Consider the following 25,032-nt stretch of genomic DNA (forward strand, 5'->3'; position numbering starts at 1 on the left):
GTTATTATGTTTTGTTGATCTTTTTAGCCAAGTGATTATGTTGCTTAAGTCATTTTTCCTTAAATGTGTTATTCTACTTGAATTGTGAGCTAAAGTCATAGATTGGTGATGAGTCTTGAGGAGGTGGCATAAATGCTTGTCTAAATAAGGCTTGATTGAGTTAATTGGAGGATAGAATTGACGAGTGGACTAGGTCCTAAATAGAACTTGCCATTATGACTTAATTGAGTTGAAATGAGAATAGAGTTGATGAGTTGGCAATGTCCCATATGAAACTAGCCGTGAGGGCTTGTTTGAGATGACTGGAGGGAGTCTTATGAGCATAGAGTCATGGGAGGAGTATCGAGCACCGAAGCGGGTAAGAGTATAGTCCATACTCGAACCCCAAAAACTACGCCACCAATGTAGGAAGGGATGGAACCGTTAAAGTCGGATGCTTTCCATGGGATTGAATCATTAAAGTCGGATGTTTCCCATTTATTGTCCTGACATGATAGGACTTGACTAATCGATGGTATCCATGATTAGGGAGGCGTTCATGCCCTAGCAAGGTATGAATGGACGTGGCAACGACGTCTGATTATTGTACTATCACTGGCTCATAAGTGATGGTTGTCGGATAAGAGAAACTCCCATTTAGGTCTTGCTAGTACTCCGAGTCAGTTGAGTTAGGTGGCATGAGATTTGGTCCGGTCTAGAACACTTCTTGTTAGACTTAGGACTCTTGAGTGAGATATTGTGTACATATACATGAGTTGAGATCCTGAGTTGATGATTGATGTTTTCTTGATGTTTGTTTCATCCGGCCATTTTACATACTCGTACATTCCATGTACTGACGCCATTTGGCCTGCATCGTTTCATGATGCAGAGACAGGTACTAGAGATCATCAACTGGCGCTCCGTTGAAGATCCACATTCGTTCTAAGCTAGTCGGTGAGCCCTCCTAGTCTCCGGAGGATATTGAGCCTTCTTGTATAGTTTTGTTGTCATTTCCTTTATTTTGATTATTGGTAGCCATGGACTTGTCATTGGCACCTCTTAGACATTGGTAGAGGCTTCATAAACTGGAGTGTGGGGAGGTTGAACTGTTATTTTGAGGAGTCTCGGTATATTGTATTTGATGGCTTGAAATGTTTGGCCTTCGACCCCATATTGTGAATGATATTTCATTAATTGAGTTTCCGCTAAGAGAATGTTATTGAATGAATGTATGACTGGACCAAGTGGTTCGCTCGAAGGTCAGAAATGGTCTTTGGGTGCCGGTCACGTCTAGGGTACCCTCCCGGGGCGTGACATGAAATCCTTACTCGCCTCTACCAAGTACCCGTAGCCACTATAATATTTGGCACAATCTTTATTCTTCGGATGAGCACTATGGGATGAACACTTTGTGTGCACCAGATAACCTCTCACTATGTAATAGACTGCAAATCACATACGGAATGTAAACCGCACTAGACAAGTCCTATGTGATCGACTCGACTCATAAAATATTAAACAGAGATCGATTCCAAATTATTCGTGTAGATGACCACCTTCCAAAGTCCAAACCAACTGAGCCATCCCAAAGACTAGTTTAATTTTTTGTGATAGTCCAAAGTATTTTTTTGTCCTTTTTGGCTATAAATTAATGTTTTTAATACAATGGGAATCAAAAAAAAAAGTACATATTTGTTGTAGGTATGGTTGACGAAATAATGTAAGGGGAAGTTCACATTCATGAGTGCGAAATTTTCCAATTTCAAGGTACGCATTCAGTATTATTCAATCGTGTGGAATTTCTATTTCTTTTACGGAATTAATCATTTATGATTATTTGAATGGAGCTTAGCTGCAACATGCTTCTTCTTTCACTCAATGTGCATGGTGTTTGTAATGTGTATATATTCTGACCAACTCCAGCTTATTCTCAACAAAATTGCTTGTTTCAAAGTAGAAGCTCAACAAGTAAGTTATCCATTTCTTGTTTATAGTTGTTTCTTTTTTCATACTTCTCAACAAACTTGTTTCTTGTTTGTTCACTTTTTTTTTTGTAATGCTCTTCAATGTGTGCTATTCTTTTGTGAGTTTTACCAGATTGTCCAAGAAGAAGGCACAAAAAGAATGGGAAGATTTTCAATATCCATGAAGGGTTTTGTGTTGTTCTGCCTATGGGCAGTGATTGCAGAAGCAGAGTACCTAAAATACAAAGACCCAAAACAGCCAATGGTTACAAGAATTAAGGACTTGATGAAAAGGATGACTCTTGAGGAAAAGATTGGTCAGATGTCTCAGATTGATGACAGATTAGCCTCAGCTAATGTTACGAAGCAATATTTCATTGGTATGTTTTGAAAAATTCATTCTTTATTTGTTTATCACTATGTTTATAATCGGAAGCAACCTCTCAACCCAATAAAAGTTCGAGTAAGATTTGTGCTCATCCCAATGTTATCAAAGGCGCGCTTAAGCCCTAAAGTGAGGCTCAAAACGTGTTGAGCGCTCACCTCACTTAACGTGCCTTTCAGTGTCGTCATCAAGGTTCTAAGGCATACTTTCCTCGCCAATGAACCTCTTTTGAAGAGTCGACACCACTAAACAATTGATATTTCACTTTATCGTAATTGTTTTTCAATTTCTTTGTTTATAAATTTGTCATTCATGCTTATAAATTATTAGTGTTGGACTAACATATACATTTGTATTTTTTCTCCCCTTGCGCCTTTTTTTGTTAAAGTCCACGCTTTATCTGCTCTTTGCGCTTAAAGCCCCAACAGACCTTAGAGTTTTTTTGCGCTTTTTGCTTTTGATAACACTGGTTCATCCTAACCTCTCCATACCCCGCTTGTGGGATTACATTGAGTATAGCTGCTTATTATAAATGTCATACAGATTACAGAAAACTGATTTAAATCAAAGTGATTGATCCTAGGATGATAGAATCTTTTGTAATAACATTAGCGTTTAAATGAATGGAGCCTTGGATCGACAATAAAGTTTTTTATATGTGAAATACGTCAAGTGGTTTGAACCGTGAATAGAAATACTAAAGTTGCTTATGTCTGACCTACGTCACATGGTTCGAACCGTAAATTTAGTTACGGCTTGTCTCAAGGTAGGTTGCCTACATCACACCCCCTTGGGTGCGGCCTCTCCCCGGATCGTGCGTGAACTCCGGATGCACAAGACATGGATTCAGCAACTTATGCTTGTTTCAGGGTAGGACACCTACGTCACACTCCCTTGGGGTGCTTCCCTACCCAAAACTCTACGTGAACGCGAGATACTTCATGTACTGGGAATAGCCTATGTTATACCAAAAGATTTTATCTTTTTAATCCTATTTTGAGGGGAAAAAAAGATATTTAAAGAGAACATGTGAAAGGGGGTAGCCTATTTTCTTTATCCATTGTTATCCTGCATATTGGAGTTCATTATATCTCTAGATTGACATGACCAGTCTTTAAAACATGCTCGTATGTTCACCAGATATTCCAGAACTTTGCTCATTTGTTGTTAGAAATATCACGTTTTTAGATGTATATTTGATTACATATGTTATCTCATACAGCTTACAGAAGAGTGATTCTAAATCAGGGTGCTTTATCGTGAAAATGGCGGATCTTTTTTTTGTAGTAACATATGCATATTATGGAAACAAGAAAAAGGGGATTTTTCTGCCTTTTACTGTAGTGCATATTGGAATTCATCTTTTATAAAAATTCTTCTGGCAGGGAGTGTGTTGAATGTTCCAGTGCATGTTGCTGCACCTAAGGCCTCTGCTGAAGATTGGGTGAATAAGGTAAACAAGATTCAAAAGGATGCTCTTTCGACCCGCCTTGCTATTCCAATGATTTATGGGATTGATGCAATTCATGGACACAACAATGTCTATAATGCTACTATCTTTCCTCACAATATTGGACTTGGTGTCACCAGGCAAGTATATAAATTATGCATCTGATTTTTGTTCTGACTATCGGAAGGTACTAATTTTGTGTGCTTTAAGAATGTAGTGAGAGCTCATCTTCTAAATTTGATTAATAAAGATGCATGATAGGTAGTTTTCACATTTTTCAATCATTTGATACCTTAGGATCAAGAAATGATCCTCAGGAGGTCAATTATGTTCCAAAAAGAAAATAATCCTGCTATGTATTTTCAACTTCTCCTAATGCTTCATGAATCTCCTGATGCTTGTCTTTCACCTATTTGAGTTAAAAGTTTGTAACTTAAATGCAGGGACCCTGCTCTTGTCAAACGGATTGGTGCTGCAACTGCACTTGAAGTTAGAGCTACAGGAATCCCATATGCTTTTGCTCCCTGCATTGCAGTAAGTTGATATGATATTATTTGAATGAACTTTTTGGTAAAGTTGCATTTCAATTTCTTTGTTATCTGAATCACTGTATTATGGTAGGTTTGCAGAGATCCTAGGTGGGGCCGTTGTTATGAAAGCTACAGTGAAGATGTCAAAATTGTGCGAGCCATGACAGAGATAATTCCTGGTTTACAAGGAGATGTGCCAGCTAATTTTAGCAAGGGTGTTCCCTTTGTTGGAGGAAAGTATGAATCTTTATCAATTTTCACATCAACTACTTTCCTATTCCTATTAGTGATTTACACCAGTTGCATGCTTAGAAATGAAAATGAAGATCACTTCATCAGAAAACAAAAACAAAACAACAAATGATGATTATGTTACAAACTCCTTAATAAGCATAATTTTTTTTATGAGAAGGCAACAAGACTGGTGGGACTTAGTGATCTTTATTAGTATCAATCTGTCATTTATTCACTTCACATGGAATTTTCTGTCATACTGGGCAAGTTTGGATTTGATGATCTAAGAATCAATGCTATTGACCAATACTTGTTGGCCACAACATATAACTGGTCCTATCATGGTCAAGTATATATAGTAATTATCATGACAGTGACCTTTATCTTTGTATCAAAAATAATTGAACGGTTTAAGTATTGTTAAGTTATGTTAAAGTGAGTTAAAGTATTTTTCAAGATAATGTTTTTTGGTACTAGAATAATTCTAGACATTTTTCTATTTGAGTAACTGGTAAAGTTGCTGCCATGTGACCAGGAGGTCACGGGTTCAAGCCTTGGAAACAGCCTCTGGCAGAAATGCAAGGTAAGGCTGCGTACAATAGACCCTTGTGGTCGGGCCCTTTCCCGGACCCTGCGCATAGCGGGAGCTTTAGTGCACCGGACTGCCCTTTTTTTTTTGCTATTTCTGTTGTCCTTTGTTGTGGAACATTTGCTTGATTGCACTTTAAACTGGTTAAGGTCAAAGGTAGCAGCCTGCGCCAAGCATTATGTGGGAGATGGAGGCACACTGAGGGGAATTGATGAAAATAACACTGTAATAAACTCAACTACATTACATGGCATCCACATGCCTGCATATATTGATTCCATCATAAAGGGTGTTTCAACGGTGATGGTGTCTTACTCGAGCTTGAATGGGGAAAAGATGCACGCTAACCGAAAACTTGTCACTGGCTACCTAAAGAACCAGCTCAACTTCAGGGTAAGAATGATTAGCTCGACTCATTCAGAATCAGTAAGTTAAGGTCAAGTAAGGATATATCCATGTATAACACCTATTTTGGCCTTGCATCTTTTTCAGGGTTTCATCATTTCTGATTCGGAAGGCATTGACCGGATTACAAGCCCACCTCATGCTAATTACACTTATTCAGTATTAGCTGGAATTTTAGCAGGAATTGACATGGTTGGTTTGTTATGTTTGATCTCGAATCATTTTTATCAACATGATAGTTTTAGTTACTCTATACGATTGTTTCATCTATGCTGCAGGTTATGATTCCAGTGAATTATGCAGAATTTATTGGTAATCTGACTCGACTAGTGAAAGATAATATCATTCCCATGAGCAGAATTGATGATGCTGTAAAGCGGATATTGAGAGTTAAGTTTACCATGGGTCTCTTTGAGAACCCACTGGCTGACCTAAGCTTGGTAAACCAACTTGGTAGCCAGGTAACTTTGATATTCAGAAACTGTTTCAATTCTTGGGATCTAGGTCTGTTATGTGTGATCTATGATGCTTCAACGCCTCTCTGCAGGAGCATCGAGAGTTGGCAAGGGAAGCAGTAAGGAAATCACTTGTCCTTTTGAAGAATGGCAAGAGCACTAGTCGTCCATTACTTCCCATTCCAAAGAAAGCACCAAAGATACTTGTAGCTGGAACTCATGCTGACAATTTGGGTTACCAATGTGGAGGCTGGACAATACATTGGCAGGGCGTCGCAGGCAATGATTTAATAGTTGGTATGTCTTCTCATGTCCTATAGTTTCCACTTCACCACAAGTGACATTTTTGGGCCCTCTTTTGGTAAGGAATCTGCTATTTCTCTAGATAGCAGAAACATGCCTTTTCAGGTTTTACTAATTCCATTTTTTCGTGGGAGATTAATTGTTGGACCTGATAATATGACAATTCTTTTACATGACAATAAATAGAAGTTAAACTGATAATTGTTGGACCTCATAATATGACAACTCAAATGTAGCATTATTCTACATTTGGCAGGAACCACCATTTTAAGCGCTATCAAGAAAACTGTAGATCCGTCCACACAAGTAGTGTACCAGCAGAATCCTGATGCAAACTTTATGAAGTCAAACGAATTCGACTATGCCATTGTTGTAGTAGGTGAAGTCCCATATGCAGAGATGTATGGTGACAGCTCAAATCTTACAATACCAGAACCTGGTCCTAGCACTATTAACAATGTCTGTGGGGCTGTGAAATGTGTTGTAGTTGTCATCTCTGGTCGTCCAGTCGTGCTAGAACCTTACGTCGATAAAATAGATGCACTCATCGCTGCTTGGCTTCCGGGGACTGAAGGCCAAGGTGTTGCAGATGCTTTATTTGGTGACTATGGTTTCACTGGTAAACTTGCTTGGACTTGGTTCAAGTCAGTTGACCAGCTTCCTATGAACGTAGGTGATGACCACTACAATCCCCTCTTTCCCTTTGGATTTGGACTCACAACTCAGCCAGTGAAGATGAATTAATAGACAGTATTGATACTATAGTGTGTACTTGCAAGAAAAGCTAGTAGTAAGTTATTATCATTAATAAAACTGGAAGAAAGAGCAGAAGGCAGAAAATTGTATTGAGGGCTTCCCTTTGAATATATATTATTATTATTATTAATTGCTATTAATTACGATTTTGATGGGTTGTTACTGCTACAAAAGTATTTGTAGGGTGGTCATGTCTCTTTAAATTTGAGAGTACTTAAGACAAAAGATAAATCAAAGGACGAAATATAATTTCCTAAAGAAACAACAAGGTTTTAGAAAATACAATGCTTAAAATTTCCACAAATGGGGTGGGTCTTAATGCTACATCATTTTCCTTTATTTTGTAATCTACTAGAAACTAACCAGTATTAGTATGAAACATGTTGAAAACTATGTAGACTCATTCAAGTAAACTGAATACATGGGAAATCCCCTAATGAATTTATCGATAATACAGATATTAGTTCACCTGGGAACTCTTGAGGACTTGGTTTAAGGCTATCCATGACTGCTGGAGATCCACACTATGATCTACTAACTCCCCACCCCATACCAAACTCCTCCCTTGAGATTATTACAATAAGCAAGTAAGCAAGAACCTATTGCAACTAGGTAGAGATGGATCTGAGAAGACAATGACAATGATGATATGTATTTCCTAGTTCTTATTTCAATTCTATTTGGTCGACGTGTCTAAAAAAAAGGACATGCTCTTTCTGTAGCAACCAACAATTTCGATTGATCTTATATGTAGTATTGTACAAAGTACTTCAAGATTTGAAGTTCTCTGCATTTAATTTACATGAATCTGTTGAAAACATAATTTTTTATATAATATTTATGTAATTCCTAAAAATTAGATAAGTACACGCGCAACGCGCGTGCTCAGAGACTAGTATATTACATAAATACGTTTGTATGAAGTAGGCGTTACATCAATAAAGTTGTCAACATTTACAGAAATGATCAACACCCATTTCTCATTAAAGTTAGCATCAGTATTCCACAAAACTAACTAAGATGTAATGTATATGTATATAAAGTTTGTATCAATTGCTACACAAGGTGTTGTTAAACTTTTAGATTTACCTTTGTCGTGGTGGTTGAATGAAAAGCTATTTTTCTATGGTTTTAGTGAAGTGTGAATATTTTGATTGTGGCAGGGAGTGTACTGGGTGGTGGAGGAAGTGTGCCATTTCCAAAGGCTACTGCTGCAGACTGAATGAAGATGGTAAATGAGATTCATAAGGGTTCACTTTCAATACGCCTTGGTATTCCCATGATTTATGGAATTGATAAAGTCCATGGGCACAACAATGTCTACAAAGCAACGATGTTTCCACAAGATGATGGTCTTGGAGTCACAGGGTAAGGGAAATCACGGTTATATATATTCATTTCTGCAGCATTCTTCACAGTTTTTGAAATGTTCATAAGTGTTATTCTCAGGGAATTTGGAAAGATCACTTTCAAATAAGAGATATTTTGTTGAATATATAAGAGATTTAACAATTTAATTGGTTATTTTACTACTTTTTCTTGAAGTTCTTTATCTCATTTGCTGATTCTTGGAATTATCTCAACTTTGTAATAGAGACCCACAACTTGTGAGCGGATTGGGGCTGCGACTACCCTTTGAGGGCAGAACCACAGGAATCCCTTACACTTTTGCACGGTGCATCGCAGTGAGTACCATCACATCATATGCAATCTATATATTCTTTATTTGATATCTTTCATCATAGGTCTGTGTGTTCGTCTGCAGTAAAACACTTTGAACATATTTTCAATCTTAAACCTCCTATTATGGATCTCACAATTCTTGATTGCATTCCTACTTGTATTTGTTATGAGGATAATACAAGTATGATCAGGTGTCCTAATGAAGAGGATATTTAAGGGGTTTGTGTTTGATATGAGCTCTGATAGTGCTGCTGGTCCTGATGGTTTTTCTGGTAAATTCTATAGTAGCTGTTGGGAAATCATTAAACAAGATGTGATAGAATTTGTTCAATTTTTCTTTATTAAAGGTAAACTGACCAAATTCTTCTCTCACACCTTGTTGGCCTTGATCCCTAAGGTGGAGGATCCCGCTAACTTCTCTGACCTAAGGCATTAGCCTTGGCAACTTCTCTAGCAAGATCATCACCAAGATTCTCTCCAAAGCTTATCCTAATCTTAAGCTAGACTATCCATGGGTCCAAATTTGTGACATTGTGGTGAGACTTAGGCCAAACACCATTAGCAGTGTGATCCTTTGGACAATGCCAAACCAAGGAAGTATCAATAATATTAATACCGATGGGAGCTACACATATCATAATGACAAGGCAGGGATTGGGGGGATAGCCAGAGACTGCAATGGGGATTTTGTTTTTGCTTTTGCTATTCCTAGCCAGTGCCAAAATTATAATATAGCAGAGGCTTTGGCTGCTCAATATGTAGGCCAATGGATCAAAGATAACAATCACAGGTTGTGCACAATTGAGATAAAAAACTCTTTGATTACAGTGAATATGCCGAAGAACAAGAAGACCAACAACCTGAATTTGAAGACTTTTGTGGATGACACTGTGGGCTTGATTGATGGAGCAGATGTTACCTTCTCACACTGTTATAGAAAAGCTGATAAAGCGACTGATTTTCTAGCAAAGTTAGCCGCTGCTCTTGATCTGAACTAGTGTTATAAACTTTAGACCATATCTTTCTGGTTTCCAGAACAGCTGCAACTTGTGCACTGTTTGAAGAATGATCTACAGATCAGCTGTGCACGTAAAGATTAAAGCGACATTTGAATTTATTTTAGAGATCATGCTCGATGATGGTCAAAAATTGTATAAAGGTTGCCTCAGCTGATGTAATGAAGCAATATTTCATTGGTATGTTTTGAAAAATTCATTCTTTATGTGTATATAGACTATAGAGCTTCTTATATTATATGTCATGCAGTTTACTTAAAAGTGATCTTAATCAGACATTTATCCTAAGATGATAAACTCTTTTGAAATAACATTGATGTTTAAATGGGCGGAAACTTGAAGCAACGGTAAAGTTATTTCTGTCAGTGGCGGAGCCAAGTGTCATTTGATACTCCTTTAGACACTGTTTAGCTAGGTCAAAATTTTAGTTTTATGTATATATGCTATATGTTGACTCCCCTTGTCTTTTAGGTATGCCTACCTTTTTTATATTTTGACACACTTCGTGAAATTTCTGGCTCTGCTATTGGTTTCTATGAGACCTAGGGGATGGGTTCGAACAGTGGATTTAGTGATCATGATATTTGCCTCAGGGTAGGCTGTCTACATCTCACTCTCTTGGTTGTGACCCTTCTCCAGACCGTGCGTGAAAGCCGGATGCATGAGCCGTGGATTCAGCAACTAATATTAAGGGGAGGAAGCATCACAACTAAAGTTTGATATGATAATAAATTGAACATGAAAATTTTACGTGGAAACCCCTCAAACAGATAGAGGGGAAAAACCACGAGGTAGAAGGATTTTAATATGATAATATGAAAGTACACTGCTCTCAAATACAACGAGAAAACAACAATAAACACTTCTCTCTTGTAAAAGAAATAACTCACTAAAGAGGATACTCAAGACTACAATATTTATCTTGGTGTATAACTCTGTTTGTGTTCTTACTCTTTTGAATTGTATTTTTGTGGAATTATCTAAATGAGGGCAAAAGACCCTCTATTTATACTGGAAATGCCTAAAATACGCGTTTTCGTGTAAAATACGCGTTTTCTTGTCAAAAGTTGCTAAAGGAGGCAACAACTTTTGAAACCCGTAAAATACGCATTTTCTTCTTGGATGGTGCATGTGCACCGCCCTTTTTGACTTTCTTGCATTCTCCCATTTGAAGATCTAATTGATAATCAATTAAGTCTTCACACCATCCTTTCTATCAATTACTGTAATATTACGTTTCTACTAGGCCAATAGAAGGTCGACACCATATAAACTTGTTACTATTGATCGGCTTCGTAAACATAACTGCTAGGTTGTCATTACTGTGAATTTTTTGAATATCCACACTGCCTTCTTCCACGTTCTTATGAACGAAGTGATACTGAACTCGTATGTGCTTTGTCCTTGAATGAAATATTTTTTGCTAGATGCAAAGTGCTCTGACTGTCACAAAATAGAGCAACCTTCTCTTGTTTGTGCCTGAGCTCCTCCAGTAACATCTGCATCCATATTGCCTCTTTGCTAGCTTGTGTAGCAGCTACATATTCTGCTTCCGTCGTAGATGTAGCCACGATAGACTGCAGTTTTGAAACCCATCTTACAGCTCGTCCAGCAAGAGTAAACACATAACCTATGGTGGACTTGCTTTTATCAAGATCACCCGCATAATCTGAATCAACAAAACCTTTAACAGTAAAGTCTGATCCTCCATAACACATTGCAACATCTGAGGTATCCTTGATATATCTCAGAATTCTCTTAACAATATTCCAATGCTCTCTACCAGGATTAGCCATGTATCGACTAACTACTCCTACTGCTTGTGCAATGTTGGGTCTTGTACATACCATGGAGAACAGTAAACTTCCCACTACTGATGTCTATGGTACTCGAGACAGTTCCATCCTCTCTGCTTCATTGCTAGGACTCATACTTGAGGATAACTTGAAATTAATAGGAAGTGGGGGTAGAAATTAACTTATAGTCTTGCATCTTGAAGCGTCACAAGATTTTCTTCAAATAGTTCTTTTGAGAAAGCCAATTCTTTCTATTATTTCTGTCTCGGTGAATTTGCAGTCCTAGAATCTTGTTTGCTGGTCCCAAGTCCTTCATTTCAAACTCCCTAGCAAACCGTGCCTTTAAATTTATGGGGCCTGCTACCAACATGTCATCAACATACAACAGCAAAATGATAAAATCGTTATCACCAAATCTTTTGTAATAAACATAAGTATCTGAGCTATGTTTGTTGTATCCAAGGCTTATAATGAAGGAATCAAATCTCTTATACTAACACCTCGGTGCTTGTTTGACACTGTATAGAGATTTGTTCAACCTGCAAACCAAGTTCTTATTTCCCTGTTCTTCAAAACCTTCTGGTTGGAGCATGTGAATTTCTTCTTCAAGATCTCCATGAAAAAATGTTGTTTTGACATCTAACTGCTCCAACTACAAGTCAAATGTAGCACACATTTCCAGGACCACTCGAATTGTTGTGAGTCGAACAACCAGAGAAAATATCTCATTGAAGTCTATACCTTCTTTCTGAGCGAATCCTTTTACCACCAATCTTGCACGATACTTCTCCACTTGATCATTACCATTGCATTTGATATTGTAAATCCATTTGTTTCCAATGGCCTTCCTTCCTTGTGGTAATTGAACAAGATCCCATATTTTATTTTTATGAAGAGCTTCAATTTCTCCTCGCATTGCTGCCATCCACAGAGATGATCCTTGGCCTTTTATAGCCTCGTGAAAAGTTGAAGGCTCTCCATCCTCTGTTAATAGACAGTATGCAATGCAACATGCCATCCATAGAATAATCTGAGTGCCAAGATGGTTCTCTTCTCTCCCTAGTTGACCGTCGAACTTGTGGAGTTTCGATCTCAACTTTCTCTTGTTCTTTATGCTCTGGTGTCGCTTCAGAAGAATCTGAAACTTCTTTTATTTATATAATTTCAACTAATTTTTCTTTCGAAGTGCTACCTTCTTTTACTTGTATCTCGTTTTCAACAAATACAACATCCCTAATGATTACTACCTTGCGGGCAGTAGAATCCCACAAGCAATACCCCTTGACTCCATCAGCATATCCTAAGAAAATGCATTCCCTAGATTTTGTATCCAACTTCAATTTTTCTTGGGTGTTGTACATAACATAAGTAGGACTTTCGAATATATGTAAGCAAGAATAATCAGCTGATTTTCTTGTCCACATCTCCATTGGCGTTTTCAGATCAGTTGTGGTTGATGGTGACTGATTGATCACATAAAAGGCGGTTTTGACTACTTCTGCCTAGAATGGTTTTTCTAATCCCGCAGTTGCTAACATAGCTCTTTTCCGTTATGAGAAGGTTCTGTTCATTTACTCTGCTACTTCATTTTGTTGTGGAGTATATGCCTCTATGAACTGCCTTTTAATACGTTCTTGTTTACAGAAGTTATCAAATTCATCACCAGTGTATTCTTCTCCATTATCTGTCCTCAAACACTTGATCTTTTTCTTAGATTCAAGTTCCACCCTCGCTTTGAACTCTTTGAAAATCGGGAAAACACTGCCTTTATCTTGATTGGATACACCCAACTTCTCTTGGAGTAGTTGTCGATAAATGACATAAAATATTTTGCTCCTCCTAGGAAATCTATCGGTGCTTGCCAGACATCAGAGTAGACTAGATCTAATATTTTCATGCTTTTAGCAAAGGAACTGCAAAACTTCAGTCTATGTTGCTTACTGGTAATACAATGCTCACAAAAGGGTAGTGTAACCTTTTTGAGCCCTGGAAGAAGCTTTTGCTCATCAAGAATCTTCAAACCTCATTCCTACGCGGTTGATGCTTCTCCTTCTTGGTGTGTTTTACCTTTAAGCACATATAGATTTGCAACAAGTTTTTTCGCTTTTATCACTATAAGCGCTCCTTTTGATATTTTCATGATTCTACCATGAGTCTTATATGAACATCCATTATTATCCCAAAGACAATAGATTCTTCCTCAAGTCTTTTACATGTCGTACCTCCTGGATGGTATGTACCGTGCCATCATACATCTTTATTTTGATGGACCCAATACTAATAACATCCAAAGCATGATCTTCTCCCATGAACACAAATCCTCCTGAGATAGGTTTATATGATGGAACTATTATCTCCTGGAAGTCATGTGCCATGTTGCTCCTGTGTCCAAGATCCAGATATCAGTGAAACATTTTCTGCCTTCATTATTTGATATTGCTTATATAAAATATCACCATCATCCGAGGTACTTGCAACATTCCCTTGAGCATTTGATGACTCAGGGTGTTCACTCTTCTTCTTGAACCAACAATCTTTCTTGATGTGCCCTTTCTTGCCATATTTGTGACACTTGATATTCTTCTTACTTCTTGATTTAGATCTACCATGATTGTGACTCCTACTAGGGCCATGTTCCATTGGTCTTCTCTCACCATCGTCAAAGCTTTAGCTTGCTGCGAACTTGCTTGTCAGTCTTCCTTATTTTTGAGTCCATTTTCTTCTTTTAAGATAATGGCTGTAACTTCATCGAAAACTAGATTGTCTGTATTGTTCATCAGGTTGATGATGAGTTGATCATACGAGTCAGGCAGACTTTGAAGTAGAAGCTCCACACGTTCAGTCCCCTCTATTTTGCAGCCTATTGTTATAAGTTGCGAAAATAAAACATTCAAAGTATTGATGTGTTCAGTAACCGACATGGACTCTGCCATTCGAAGAGTATACAATCTTCTTTTTAAGAAGATTTTATTATGAAAAGACTTGGCCTCGTACAATTCCATAAGAGTATCCCATATTTCCTTCGTCGTCCATTTTTTAGCCATACTAGACAACACTTGATCAGCTAGTGTCAAGTGTAGATCAACAGCTGTGTTGCTGTCTATGTCGTTCCACTTGCTGTCATCAGTAAAGTTTGTGGGCCTGCCTTCAATTGCAACTAAGCAATTGTCTTTTCTCAATATCGCTCTTATTTTTAATTTCTATAATGAGAAATTAGTCCCATTGAATTTCTCAACGTCAAACTTTATTGTACTTGACATTGTTATTTGCTTCACACCCTTCTAGATTATTTCTGAATATTTTTGCGAATAATCGTGACAAACTATACTGTCATCAAAATTTACTATTCACAGATAGTACCTTCGCATAAACAGACAGAATAACCGAGGGCTCATATACAACTGTTAGGGGGAGGAAGCACCATAACTAAAGTTTGATATGATAATAAATAATAAAAATAAATTAGACACGAGAATTTTACGTGGAAATCCCCCAAACAGATAGAGGGGAAAAACCACAGGGTAGAAGGATTTTACTATAATAATATGGGAGTACATTGCTCTCAAATACAAGAAGAAAACAACAGTAAACACTTCTCTCTTGTAAAAGGAATAACTCACTAAAGAGAACACTCAAGACTACAATATTTATCTTGGGGTATAACTCTCTGTGCTCTTACTCTTTTGGATTATATTTTTGTGGGATGATCTAAATGAGGGCAAGAGGCCCTTTATTTATAGGAAACTGGAAATGCGTAAAATACATATTTTCGTATAAAATACGTGTTTTCTCGTCAAAAGTTGCTAAAGGAGGCAACAACTTTTGAAACGCATAAAATGTGTGTTTTCTTCTTGGACGGTGCATGCGCACCTCCCTTTTTGACTTTCTTGCAACTAATGCTTGTTTCAGAGTAGGAAGCCTACATCATACTCCCTTGGGAGGCGGCCCTTCCTAGAACTTTGCACGAATGCGAGATACTTAGAATATTGGGAATAGCCTATGTTATACCAAAATAATTTATCTTTCAATCCTACTTTTGAAGAAAAAGAGGAAGGTACTTAAAGAGAACATGGGAAAGGGGGTGGCCTAATTTCTTTACCCATTGGTTATCCTGCATATTGGAGTTCATTTTATTTCTAGATTGACATGACCATTCTTGAATGTTTGTGTCACGCCCCGGGAGGATACCCTAGACGTAACCGGCACTCAAGAACCATTTCTGGCTCCCAAGCGAACCACATAGCCTGATCAGACATCCGTTCATCCATTTAATCAGTAGAAGACTTAAAATAAAGAGAATATTTGGTGGAAAATCCCAAATCTATAATCTAACTCAAGAAAGAAAAGCCATGGGCCAACAAATCAAACTTCAATCTTTGTCATTAAAATAGTTTGACAAGAATAAATTCAAGGAAATGAAATACTCAACCGATCCATCACTATCTAGTCTATGAAGCCTCCATCACTACTATCTAATTGGTGCCAATGACATGTTCATGGCTACCTCAAATCAAAATGAAAAGGGCTAAATCAATGCAAGAATGATATAAGTGGTGTCCTTCGGATGAAGGGAAGGACTCACCAATACACTGAGTGTGTATAAATCCTCAATGGTGCTTCTATTGACAATCTCTTAAACCTGTCTCTGCATCATGAAATGATGCAGGTCCAAATGGACGTCAGTACGTGGAATGTACGAGTATGTAATATGGTAGAATGAAACATACCTCAAGGAAGAGTAATGATGGTTCAATTATCTCAGCTCAGAAAGGTAAGAGAGACTCAATCAAAGTGTCATAAGTCTAAAGTAAGGATATAATTTAGACAAAGACCAATCATAAACCATTCAATCCAATCTGATCATGTACGATACAATTCAATTAAATCATTCAATTCAATCCAATTATATATCATTCTATTGAACCCAATCACATATCACCTAATCCAATCCATCACACATCAACTAACCCGATCCAATCGTACACAATCCAATCACATATCATCTAATCCAATCCGATCATATACAATCAACTCAACAATCAACTCAAAGGACTTAACTCAATAACTATGCAAATTAAATTATGCAATGTTTTACAATCCAACTCAATCATCAACCAATCTCAATCGAACCAATCATATCATGCACAAACCACTCAATTTGGGAGTTTCTCTAACCGACAACAATCCCACCACCTATATATAGGTGATGCATAATGAATCACGCCGTTGCTCTATCCATTCATACTTGCCAAGGTATGAACGACTCAAACCAATCATAGATCCGTCAATCAATCAAGTCCTATCATTTCAGGACAATAAAATAGGAAAACATACGACACGGTACAATCTCTTCCTACGTTGGCGGCGTAGTTTATGGGATTCGAGTATGGACTATACTCTTACCCAATTCGGTGCTCAATACTCCTCCCAAGACTCAATACGCGCATAGCTATTAAGTGAGTAAAATATTTAAATATTTAGCCTCATCGGACTCTTTCAAATCAACTCATTTAGTCTCATTGGACTCTTTTGAAAACTCAATCAAATCTGGCCTCATTGGACCCTCTTTCAAATCGACTCATCTCCAATCATCAAACTCTTCTCTTTAAAAATTTATACAAATCTCAAAATTTACATTTTAAAAGAAAAATAATGCTCAACTCATTTATACTCCAAATACTCATGTTCAAAATGATTAAAAGACTTCTCAAACTCAACTCATGCTTAAACTCTTTTTTTTACATCGTAGATGAAAATAATCATCCTTTAAAACTCAAAATAGTGTGTAAATAGTTTATGCAAAATGTTCACAAAACATTTATTTAAAACTCTTTCTCAAAAGATTATTTATTTTCAAAATATTCGTAAGACTCCAACCACATCAAATTAGGTAAATCACATATCACATGGTCACATTAAACTCCAATCCATTTCATCACACAACCTCCTCATCAACATAATCTCTTCATCAATCATTCTACATATATTAATTAATCACCATTCACATCATCATTCACACCATCATCAAAACATCATCATTCGCATCATTTTCAAAATCATCATCCACATCATCATCAATTATTATCCTCACCTCATTGTCAAATATCATCGTCACATCAATATCAAATGTCTACTCCACTATCTTCATTTTAGTACTATGTTCAATTTGTAGAAGCAAAAGGACATTCTTAACTATCCAATTCATTCTTTTCATTTCAATCAATACACATATACACAAAACCATCCATCTTAACCTCGAGACATTTATGACAAGAAATCTCATCTTGGGTTCATGGGAATGAAACATGAATCCATACTCTCAACAAAACTCAACTCAAGAATATCGTCACTGCCTATAAATCTATATACAAAGATACATTTGTAGTCAATAATATGAAAGATAACTATTTAGTAACTCAAGTCATTAAAATCATCAATCAACCAATAGTATCTAAAAACATTCTATAGTTTAGGAAAACTTTCAAGAAAACCTTCCTAGAAGGTTCAACTCTTTCACAACTCCTATCCAACACATCTATGGGCATATGGAAGAACTCAATCCATATTTTAGGTTAGCCTTGCATACCTTGTGAAGACTTTGAAGAGACCTAGTTGTTGGTTCTTCAATGGGAGACTTGAATCCTTGAAACTCTTGAAGGCACCCTTTGTTGGAGAAGGATTTGGAGAAGAAGAAGAAGAAGAAGAGAGAAAATATTAGGGCTTTTAGAGAGAGAGGGACTGAAAAATATGGTCCCAAAACGTCCAAGGATAGGTATATATAATTAGAAAAAAGTCCAAGTTGCCCCTCTTCAAAAAATCTGGAAAATTGGGCAAAAATCTTGCTGGCGCTATAGTGGCGCGTTGCGCCACTGCAGCGCCAAGCCAAAATAGGCTTAAAACCCTGCACATCTAATAGTGGCGCGTCGCGCCAAGGACCAAACTACTGAGACTGTTTTCTGGCACTATAGTGGCGCGTCGCGCCACTGGAGCGCCAAGCCTAATTTCGCCTAGGCCTGAAATTCCTGCAGCACTAGTCCGTAGTAAAATAGTCATAACTTTTGACTCCGAATTCCAAAAATGCAATCTTGGTGGCGTTGGAAAGAAGACTCAAAGACCTTTAATTTGGTAGGTAGTGGGCCACCTAGTTCATTATATTCTAGGAGATATGGTCGTTTGAAGTTGACCCTTATACTAACTCATCTGAAAACTTAATCGATTGGAGTTCTTTGGACTCGACTTGGTGCTAGAGATCCCTTATGACCCCTAAACACATCTAACACACTAAAAATACTTAGGAATTAATCCTAACTCATATATATAATTACAAGTCCTTCGGTTCGAGGCTACACACACATGAAGAAATGTTCGAGTCTTTGCGAAAAATTTTCTGGGGTGTTACAGTTTGCTCGTACATTCACCAGAGATTCCAGAACTTTGCTCATTTGGTGTTAGAAAAATCACTTTTTGACTACATGTTATCTCATACAGCTTACATCAGGGTGCTTTATCGTTAAAAGGTAGGATTTTCTGTAATAACATATACATTTAAAGGAAACAAGAAAAAGGGGTTGATCTGCTTTTTAATGTAGTGTATATTGGAATTCATTTTGTTGTGTATGACCAAAATTCAAAAACAACTCGTAAGTTATTTATGACCAAAATCTGTTTTTCTCACTCTTAAACATTGAATGATTTTTCGTTGTTATTTTCATTCGATTATATATAACTTCTTGCATGATACATCTGTCGCTATAAAAAGCAAATAGATTACCGTTTCGTAAAGAAAAAGTAGAAGCTTCTTAATTCTAGCTAGACATGAGATATTTGCAAATTGCAACCATAGCTAATAATGTTGGTAATCTTAACATTTAAATCATGTGCTGCATGCGAAATATTGAAGAAAAATGGAAAGAAACATGGCTAACTGCACATTCGGGTATATTGGAAATACAAAATTAAAGTTGTTCGAACATTATTTTGTTGTAATGAATTTTAACAACAAATATAGGATATACTATTTCACATTCATGAAAGCAGTATACAATATAACTTGAATCTATTTATCAATTTCAACTGGCATTGTTTCTGGCCTTCAAATGTTATGTGTAACTCACCACACATTGTTCTAATAGTATTAATTCTAATTAGTATGGGATAAACGTGCAACACACATATCCAGAAACTAATATGTATAAATACACAGTGTTTGAAGAATGATCTACAAAGCTGTGCACGTAAAGATTAATACGACATTTGAATTTATTTAAGAGATCATGCTCGATGATCGTCAAAAATTGTAAATGAGAATTATCATTTCTTGTAGCATAGACTGAACAAGCTCTCATACATATATATATATATATATATATATATATATATATAGGAACTACCATTTTAAATGCTGTGAAAAACACAGTCCATCCACCTACACAAGTGGTCTACCAGGATAATCCAGACGTAAACTTTGTCAAGTCCAACCACTTCTCCTATGCCATTGTTGTCGTAGGTGAGATACCCTACGCAGAGATGTTTGGTGATAGTGCAAACCTTACAATAGCTGACCCTGGTACGAGCATCATACCCAATGTCTGTGGGGTTGTGAAGTGTGTGGTAGTTGTCATTTCTGGGCGTCCAGTTGTGATGGAGCCATATCTTGTAAATATAGACGCCCTCGTGGCTGCTTGGCTTCCGGGAATTGAAGGACAAGGTGTTGCTGATGTTCTGTTTGGAGACTATGGATTCACTGGCAAACTCACGCGCACTTGGTTCAAGTCAGTTGATAAGCTTCGCATGAATGTTGGTGATCCACATTATGATCCTTTGTTTCCTTTTGGATTTCGTCTCACTACTGAGCCACTTGAGCTAAAATTCACCAATGGGCCCGTACCATTAACTCCCTCACTCTCCCAATATCCCTACAAACTCCCAATAAATGGCTCCTACACCACCGGGAGATGATCGGTTAAACTTCACTTCTATTAAAAAAAAAGAAAAAGAAAATTCACCAATGGGCTGGGACCATTAATTCCCTCACCCTCCCAGCATCCCAACCAACTCCCAATAAATGGCTCCTATCCCAATCCGGTTGAATTAATTACTGAATCAACTCAACAAAAAAATAGATTTTTCTAATCCCGGAGTAAATCCCCAATTAATGAAGTGGAAGGGTCATCCCCTCTCTCCTCCTAAAAAGGCTTCAATGGTAGCGCATCCTAACCTCTCTCCTTACCAAAGCTTTTGATACTCTGAGGAAAATAATCATCACTCCGTTTCAGTTGAAATGACCATGGCCATCGCATCAAAAAGCCCTCAATTACTATATTAGTAGTAATGAACAATGGCAATTTCTAACTCCTGTAGGAAACAACACTCCTAACCTACAGCCCAGAAATGGCAAAAAACTTCCCATTTTCCCAGCAACCACAGATCCCTTTGATAACACTCACAACGGCACCACTTTCTCCAGTCGTGGTTGGAGCTAGCTCTGCAAGATAGATGCATCACCTTATAGGTGAATATCGGAGGGAGACAAGTCTCTCTGCTACTTCGGTACCTAGCCTTCCTAGCCCAAATAATCAACGAAGGGATGAACCACGCGATAGAGGGACTAGGAACCCAGATATGGATGGAGACACTAAGGCAGACCCAACAAGAGGGCAACATCAATATGATATCCATGCAGGAGATGGTCGGTTAAACTTCACTTCTATTAGTTGTGAGTGTTTTTCAAGTGATTTGTATATATATATAGATGAGTAGATGTGTATTAGTAAGTAAGAGAGGCAATGTAACAGTGATATGTGAAGCTCAAAATATTTAGATCTATTTTTCCCTCTCTATTTTTCTCTCCCTCTTCTTCTTCTCTTTCTGTAAACATACTCCCATTAATGAAGTTATCATCTTCCTCTTCTTTATTCCAGTAAGCAGTTACTCCAACTTTTACTCTTCCATCATTTATTTTTTTCAGAGCCCATTTTCAAGGACCATTAAATAGCCATCTCTCTCTTTTTTTTTTACAATTCCTAATTTTGGTTGTTTTTCTATTCGAAGTCTCTCTCAACCAGTCTTCTACTTTTACGACAAGAATTTGCATGTGTGTTATCCGTCATTCATGAAGAGTTTATGCAACAAAATAGTTCTTGCTGGAAGATATAGTCATTATGGCCTTTGTGTATCACTCATATTTATATGTACTGTCAAAAGGTTTAAAAATCAACTTCTTAATGAAGTAATGGACCAACCTTTTTGTTTTAAGATTGTACCTTTACCTTTCTATCTCTTGGCAAAATTAAAGCTTTAATTTCTCCATTCTATTCTCTATTTTTCTCACTCTTAAATCCTTTATGGGGAGTGATTTTTCGTTGTTACTTTCATTCGATTATAACTTCTTGCATGATACATATGCCGCTAAAAAAGCAAATAGACTACTGTTTCATAGAGAAAAAGTAGAAGCTTCTTACTTCTAGCTAGACATGAGATATTTGTAAATTGCAACCATAACTAATAATGTCGGCAATCTTAACATTTAAATCATGTGCTGCATGAGAAATATTGAAGAAAAATGGAAGGAAACATGGCTAACTGCGCATTCGGGTATATTGGAAATACAAAATTAAAATTGTTCGAACATATACCCCTACCATCAGAAATGACCCAGAAATACCGTTTTGGTCTAAAGGGAGTGGAAAGATTAATTTTTTTAAAAAATATTTTTTGAATTTATTACTTTGATGGTCAAATTATTTATTCACTCATTTTCTTGTAAAATTTATCATAGATTTGGCTTCAACACCTTAGATTTTGGTAAGACACATACATGTGGCTTCAGCCAAAGTGATAACAGAACAACTTGGACTCTAATTCAGTAGGGCTATTGAATCTTAGCACCATCTTTTTTAGTGGAATTAGTTAAAGACGCGTTTAAAGTATTGGTTAAAAATGGGTGACAGTGTGAGAGTTTACCCAAGGGTGACATCAAGAGTATAATAACATAGACTCATCTTCTATTTTTTTGATGAAAAGGTAGAGATTTTTTTTTGTAAGTTACCAAGAAGGTACCAAAAGAAGTGCATCAGATAAAGGAACATCCTTCTATATAATGAAAGAGAGCAAGAGATCTGATAGTGAAGCTTTTTCATTAGCAAAGTATAAAGTAGCTCGAAATGGAGTAAACTGGGAAGGTGAATGAAATAGGCTTTGGTAGCATCAGTCTTGGATAGTTGGATATTGCCTGGCTACTTCTATAAACGTTAGACCATATCTTTCTGGTTTACAGAACAGTTGCAACTTATGCACTGTTTGAAGAATGATCTACAAAGCTGTGCACGTAAAGATTAATGCGACATTTGAATTTATTTTAGAGATCATGCTCGATGATCGTCAAAAATTGTAAATTAGAATTATCATTTCTTGTAGCATAGACAGAACAAGCTCTCATACATATATATATATATATATATATATATATATATATATATATATATAGGAACTACCATTTTAAATGCTGTGAAAAACACAGTCCATCCACCTACACAAGTGGTCTACCAGGATAATCCAGACGTAAACTTTGTCAAGTCCAACCACTTCTGCTATGCCATTGTTGTCGTGGGTGAGATACCCTACGCAGAGATGTTTGGTGATAGTGCAAACCTTACAATAGCTGACCCTGGTACGAGCATCATATCCAATGTCTGTGGGGTTGTGAAGTGTGTGGTAGTTGTCATTTCTGGGCGTCCAGTTGTGATGGAACCATATCTTGCAAATATAGACGCCCTCGTGGCTGCTTGGCTTCCAGGAATTGAAGGACAAGGTGTTGCTGATGTTCTGTTTGGTGACTATGGATTCACTGGCAAACTCAAGCGCACTTGGTTCAAGTCAGTTGATAAGCTTCGCATGAATGTTGGTGATCCACATTACTATCCTTTGTTTCCTTTTGGATTTGGTCTCACTATTGAGCCTCTTGAGCTAAAATTCACCAATAGGCCCGGAGCATTAACTCCCTCACTCTCCCAACATCCCAGCCAACTTCCAATAAATGGCTCCTACCCCATCTCCTATACACCACCTGGAGATGACCCGTTAAACTTCACTTCTATTAAAAAAAATTCAAAAACAAGAAAAAAGATAATTCACCAAAAAAATGGATTTATCTAATCTCGGGGGAAATCCCCAATTAGTGAAGTGGAAGGGTCATCCCCTCTCTCTCCTCCCAAAACGGCTTCAATGGTCGCACTCCCTAACCTCTCTCCCTACCAAAGCTTCTCATACTCTGAGGAAAATAATCATCACGCTGATTCAGTTGTAGTGACCATGGTCGCCGCATCAACAAAGCCCTCAATTACTATTAGTAGTAATGAACAGAGGTAGCTTTTAACCCCTGTAGGAAACAACACTCCTAATCTAAAGCTCAGAAATGGCAAACAACTTCCCATCTTCCCAGCAACCACAGATCCCTTCGATAACACTCATAACAGCACCTCTTCCTCCAGTCGTGGTTGGATCTAGCTCTGCAAGAAAGATGCATCACCTTATATGTGAATATCAGAGGGAGACAAGTCTCTCTGCTACTTCGGCACCCAGCCTTCCCGACCCAAAAAATCAAGAAAGTGATGAACCATGCGATAGAGGGACTGGGAACCTAGATATGGATGTAGTCGCTAAGGCAGACCCAACAAGCGAGAAACATCAAAATGATGTCTGAGATGGGCTGTTAAACTTCACTTCTATTAAAAAAAAAAAGAAAATTCACCAATGGGCCCGGACCATTAACTCCCTCACCCTCCCAACATCCCAACCAACTCCCAATAAATGACTCCTACCCCATCTCCTACACCACTGGGAGATGGCCGGTTAAACTTCACTTTGATTAAAAAACATGAAAAACGTAATTTAAAGAAAATTCACCAATGGGGCCAGAGCATTAACTCCCTCACCCTCCCAACATCCCAGCCAACTCCCAATAGATGGCTCCTACCCCAATCCGGCAGAATTAGTTAGTGAATCTACTAAAAAAAATGGATTTGGCAAATCTCCAATTAATGAAGTGGAAGGGTCATCCCCTCTCTCCTCCCAAAGAGGCTTCAATGGTAGCACGTCCTAGCCCCTCTCCCTACCAAAGCTTCTCATACTCGGAGGAAAATAATCATCACGCCATTTTAGTTGAAGTGACCATGGTCGTCCCATAAACAAATCCCTCAATTACTATCAGAAGTAGTGAACAAAAGCAACTTCTAACTCTTGTAGAAACATCACTCCTACCCTAAAGCCCAAAAATGGGAAACAACTTCCCATATTCCCAGCAATCACAGATCCCTAAAATAACACTCACAATGGCACCACTTCCTCCAAATCACTTCCCAGTGTTGTGGGTTGAGCTATCACTGAAAAACATATGTATCACCTTACATGTGAATATCAAAAGGAAAAAAGTCTCTCTACTACTTCGGCACCCAGCCTTCCTAGCCCAAATAATCAACGAAGGGATG

At 37.5% G+C, this 25,032-nt stretch overlaps 3 protein-coding genes across 4 annotated transcripts; all 3 read left to right on the forward strand.

The window, feature by feature from the left end:
- The first annotated feature begins 1,851 nt into the window (after positions 1 to 1,851).
- On the forward strand, positions 1,852 to 7,183 carry LOC129899192 (uncharacterized). 2 transcript variants are annotated; one of them, XM_055974049.1, is made up of 11 exons: positions 1,852 to 1,950; positions 2,080 to 2,326; positions 3,717 to 3,921; positions 4,225 to 4,315; positions 4,403 to 4,548; positions 5,081 to 5,128; positions 5,284 to 5,527; positions 5,627 to 5,731; positions 5,818 to 6,000; positions 6,087 to 6,291; positions 6,554 to 7,183. In XM_055974049.1, the coding sequence occupies exons 1-11, from the start codon at positions 1,861 to 1,863 to the stop codon at positions 7,039 to 7,041; spliced, it is 2,052 nt and encodes a 683-aa protein (XP_055830024.1). In that variant the 5' UTR covers positions 1,852 to 1,860; the 3' UTR covers positions 7,042 to 7,183. The 2 variants fall into 2 exon arrangements, with proteins under 2 accessions (XP_055830024.1, XP_055830025.1); XM_055974050.1 differs by lacking the exon at positions 5,081 to 5,128.
- A 2,134-nt stretch (positions 7,184 to 9,317) lies between these two features.
- LOC129900171 (uncharacterized) lies at positions 9,318 to 20,513 on the forward strand. The gene is made up of 4 exons (XM_055975108.1): positions 9,318 to 9,706; positions 9,801 to 9,895; positions 11,539 to 11,637; positions 19,932 to 20,513. Exons 1-4 carry the CDS (start codon positions 9,318 to 9,320, stop codon positions 20,504 to 20,506), a joined length of 1,158 nt encoding a protein of 385 aa, XP_055831083.1. The 3' UTR covers positions 20,507 to 20,513.
- Positions 20,514 to 22,646: 2,133 nt separating this feature from the next.
- Positions 22,647 to 23,701, forward strand: LOC129900172 (uncharacterized). Its single transcript, XM_055975109.1, has 3 exons — positions 22,647 to 22,728; positions 22,824 to 22,874; positions 23,034 to 23,701. The coding sequence occupies exons 1-3, from the start codon at positions 22,647 to 22,649 to the stop codon at positions 23,699 to 23,701; spliced, it is 801 nt and encodes a 266-aa protein (XP_055831084.1).
- The last annotated feature ends 1,331 nt before the right edge of the window (positions 23,702 to 25,032 follow it).

The sequence above is a fragment of the Solanum dulcamara genome, chromosome 8, assembly GCF_947179165.1.
Source record: "Solanum dulcamara chromosome 8, daSolDulc1.2, whole genome shotgun sequence".
Lineage (NCBI taxonomy): Eukaryota > Viridiplantae > Streptophyta > Magnoliopsida > Solanales > Solanaceae > Solanum > Solanum dulcamara.

Coding starts and splice junctions, on each gene's coding strand:
- LOC129899192 (XM_055974049.1), top strand. CDS start 1,861: ATGTGCATGGTGTTTGTAATGTGTATATATTCTGACCAACTCCAGCTT. Junction 5,129..5,283: donor GCCTCTGGCAGAAATGCAAG/GTAAGGCTGCGT, acceptor AAACTGGTTAAG/GTCAAAGGTAGCAGCCTGCG. Junction 5,732..5,817: donor TTTTAGCAGGAATTGACATG/GTTGGTTTGTTA, acceptor TCTATGCTGCAG/GTTATGATTCCAGTGAATTA.
- LOC129900171 (XM_055975108.1), top strand. CDS start 9,318: ATGCCAAACCAAGGAAGTATCAATAATATTAATACCGATGGGAGCTAC. Junction 9,707..9,800: donor GCGACTGATTTTCTAGCAAA/GTTAGCCGCTGC, acceptor CACTGTTTGAAG/AATGATCTACAGATCAGCTG. Junction 9,896..11,538: donor TGGTCAAAAATTGTATAAAG/GTTGCCTCAGCT, acceptor GCTCTCTACCAG/GATTAGCCATGTATCGACTA.
- LOC129900172 (XM_055975109.1), top strand. CDS start 22,647: ATGAAAGAGAGCAAGAGATCTGATAGTGAAGCTTTTTCATTAGCAAAG. Junction 22,729..22,823: donor AAATGGAGTAAACTGGGAAG/GTGAATGAAATA, acceptor TCTGGTTTACAG/AACAGTTGCAACTTATGCAC. Junction 22,875..23,033: donor TGATCTACAAAGCTGTGCAC/GTAAAGATTAAT, acceptor ATATATATATAG/GAACTACCATTTTAAATGCT.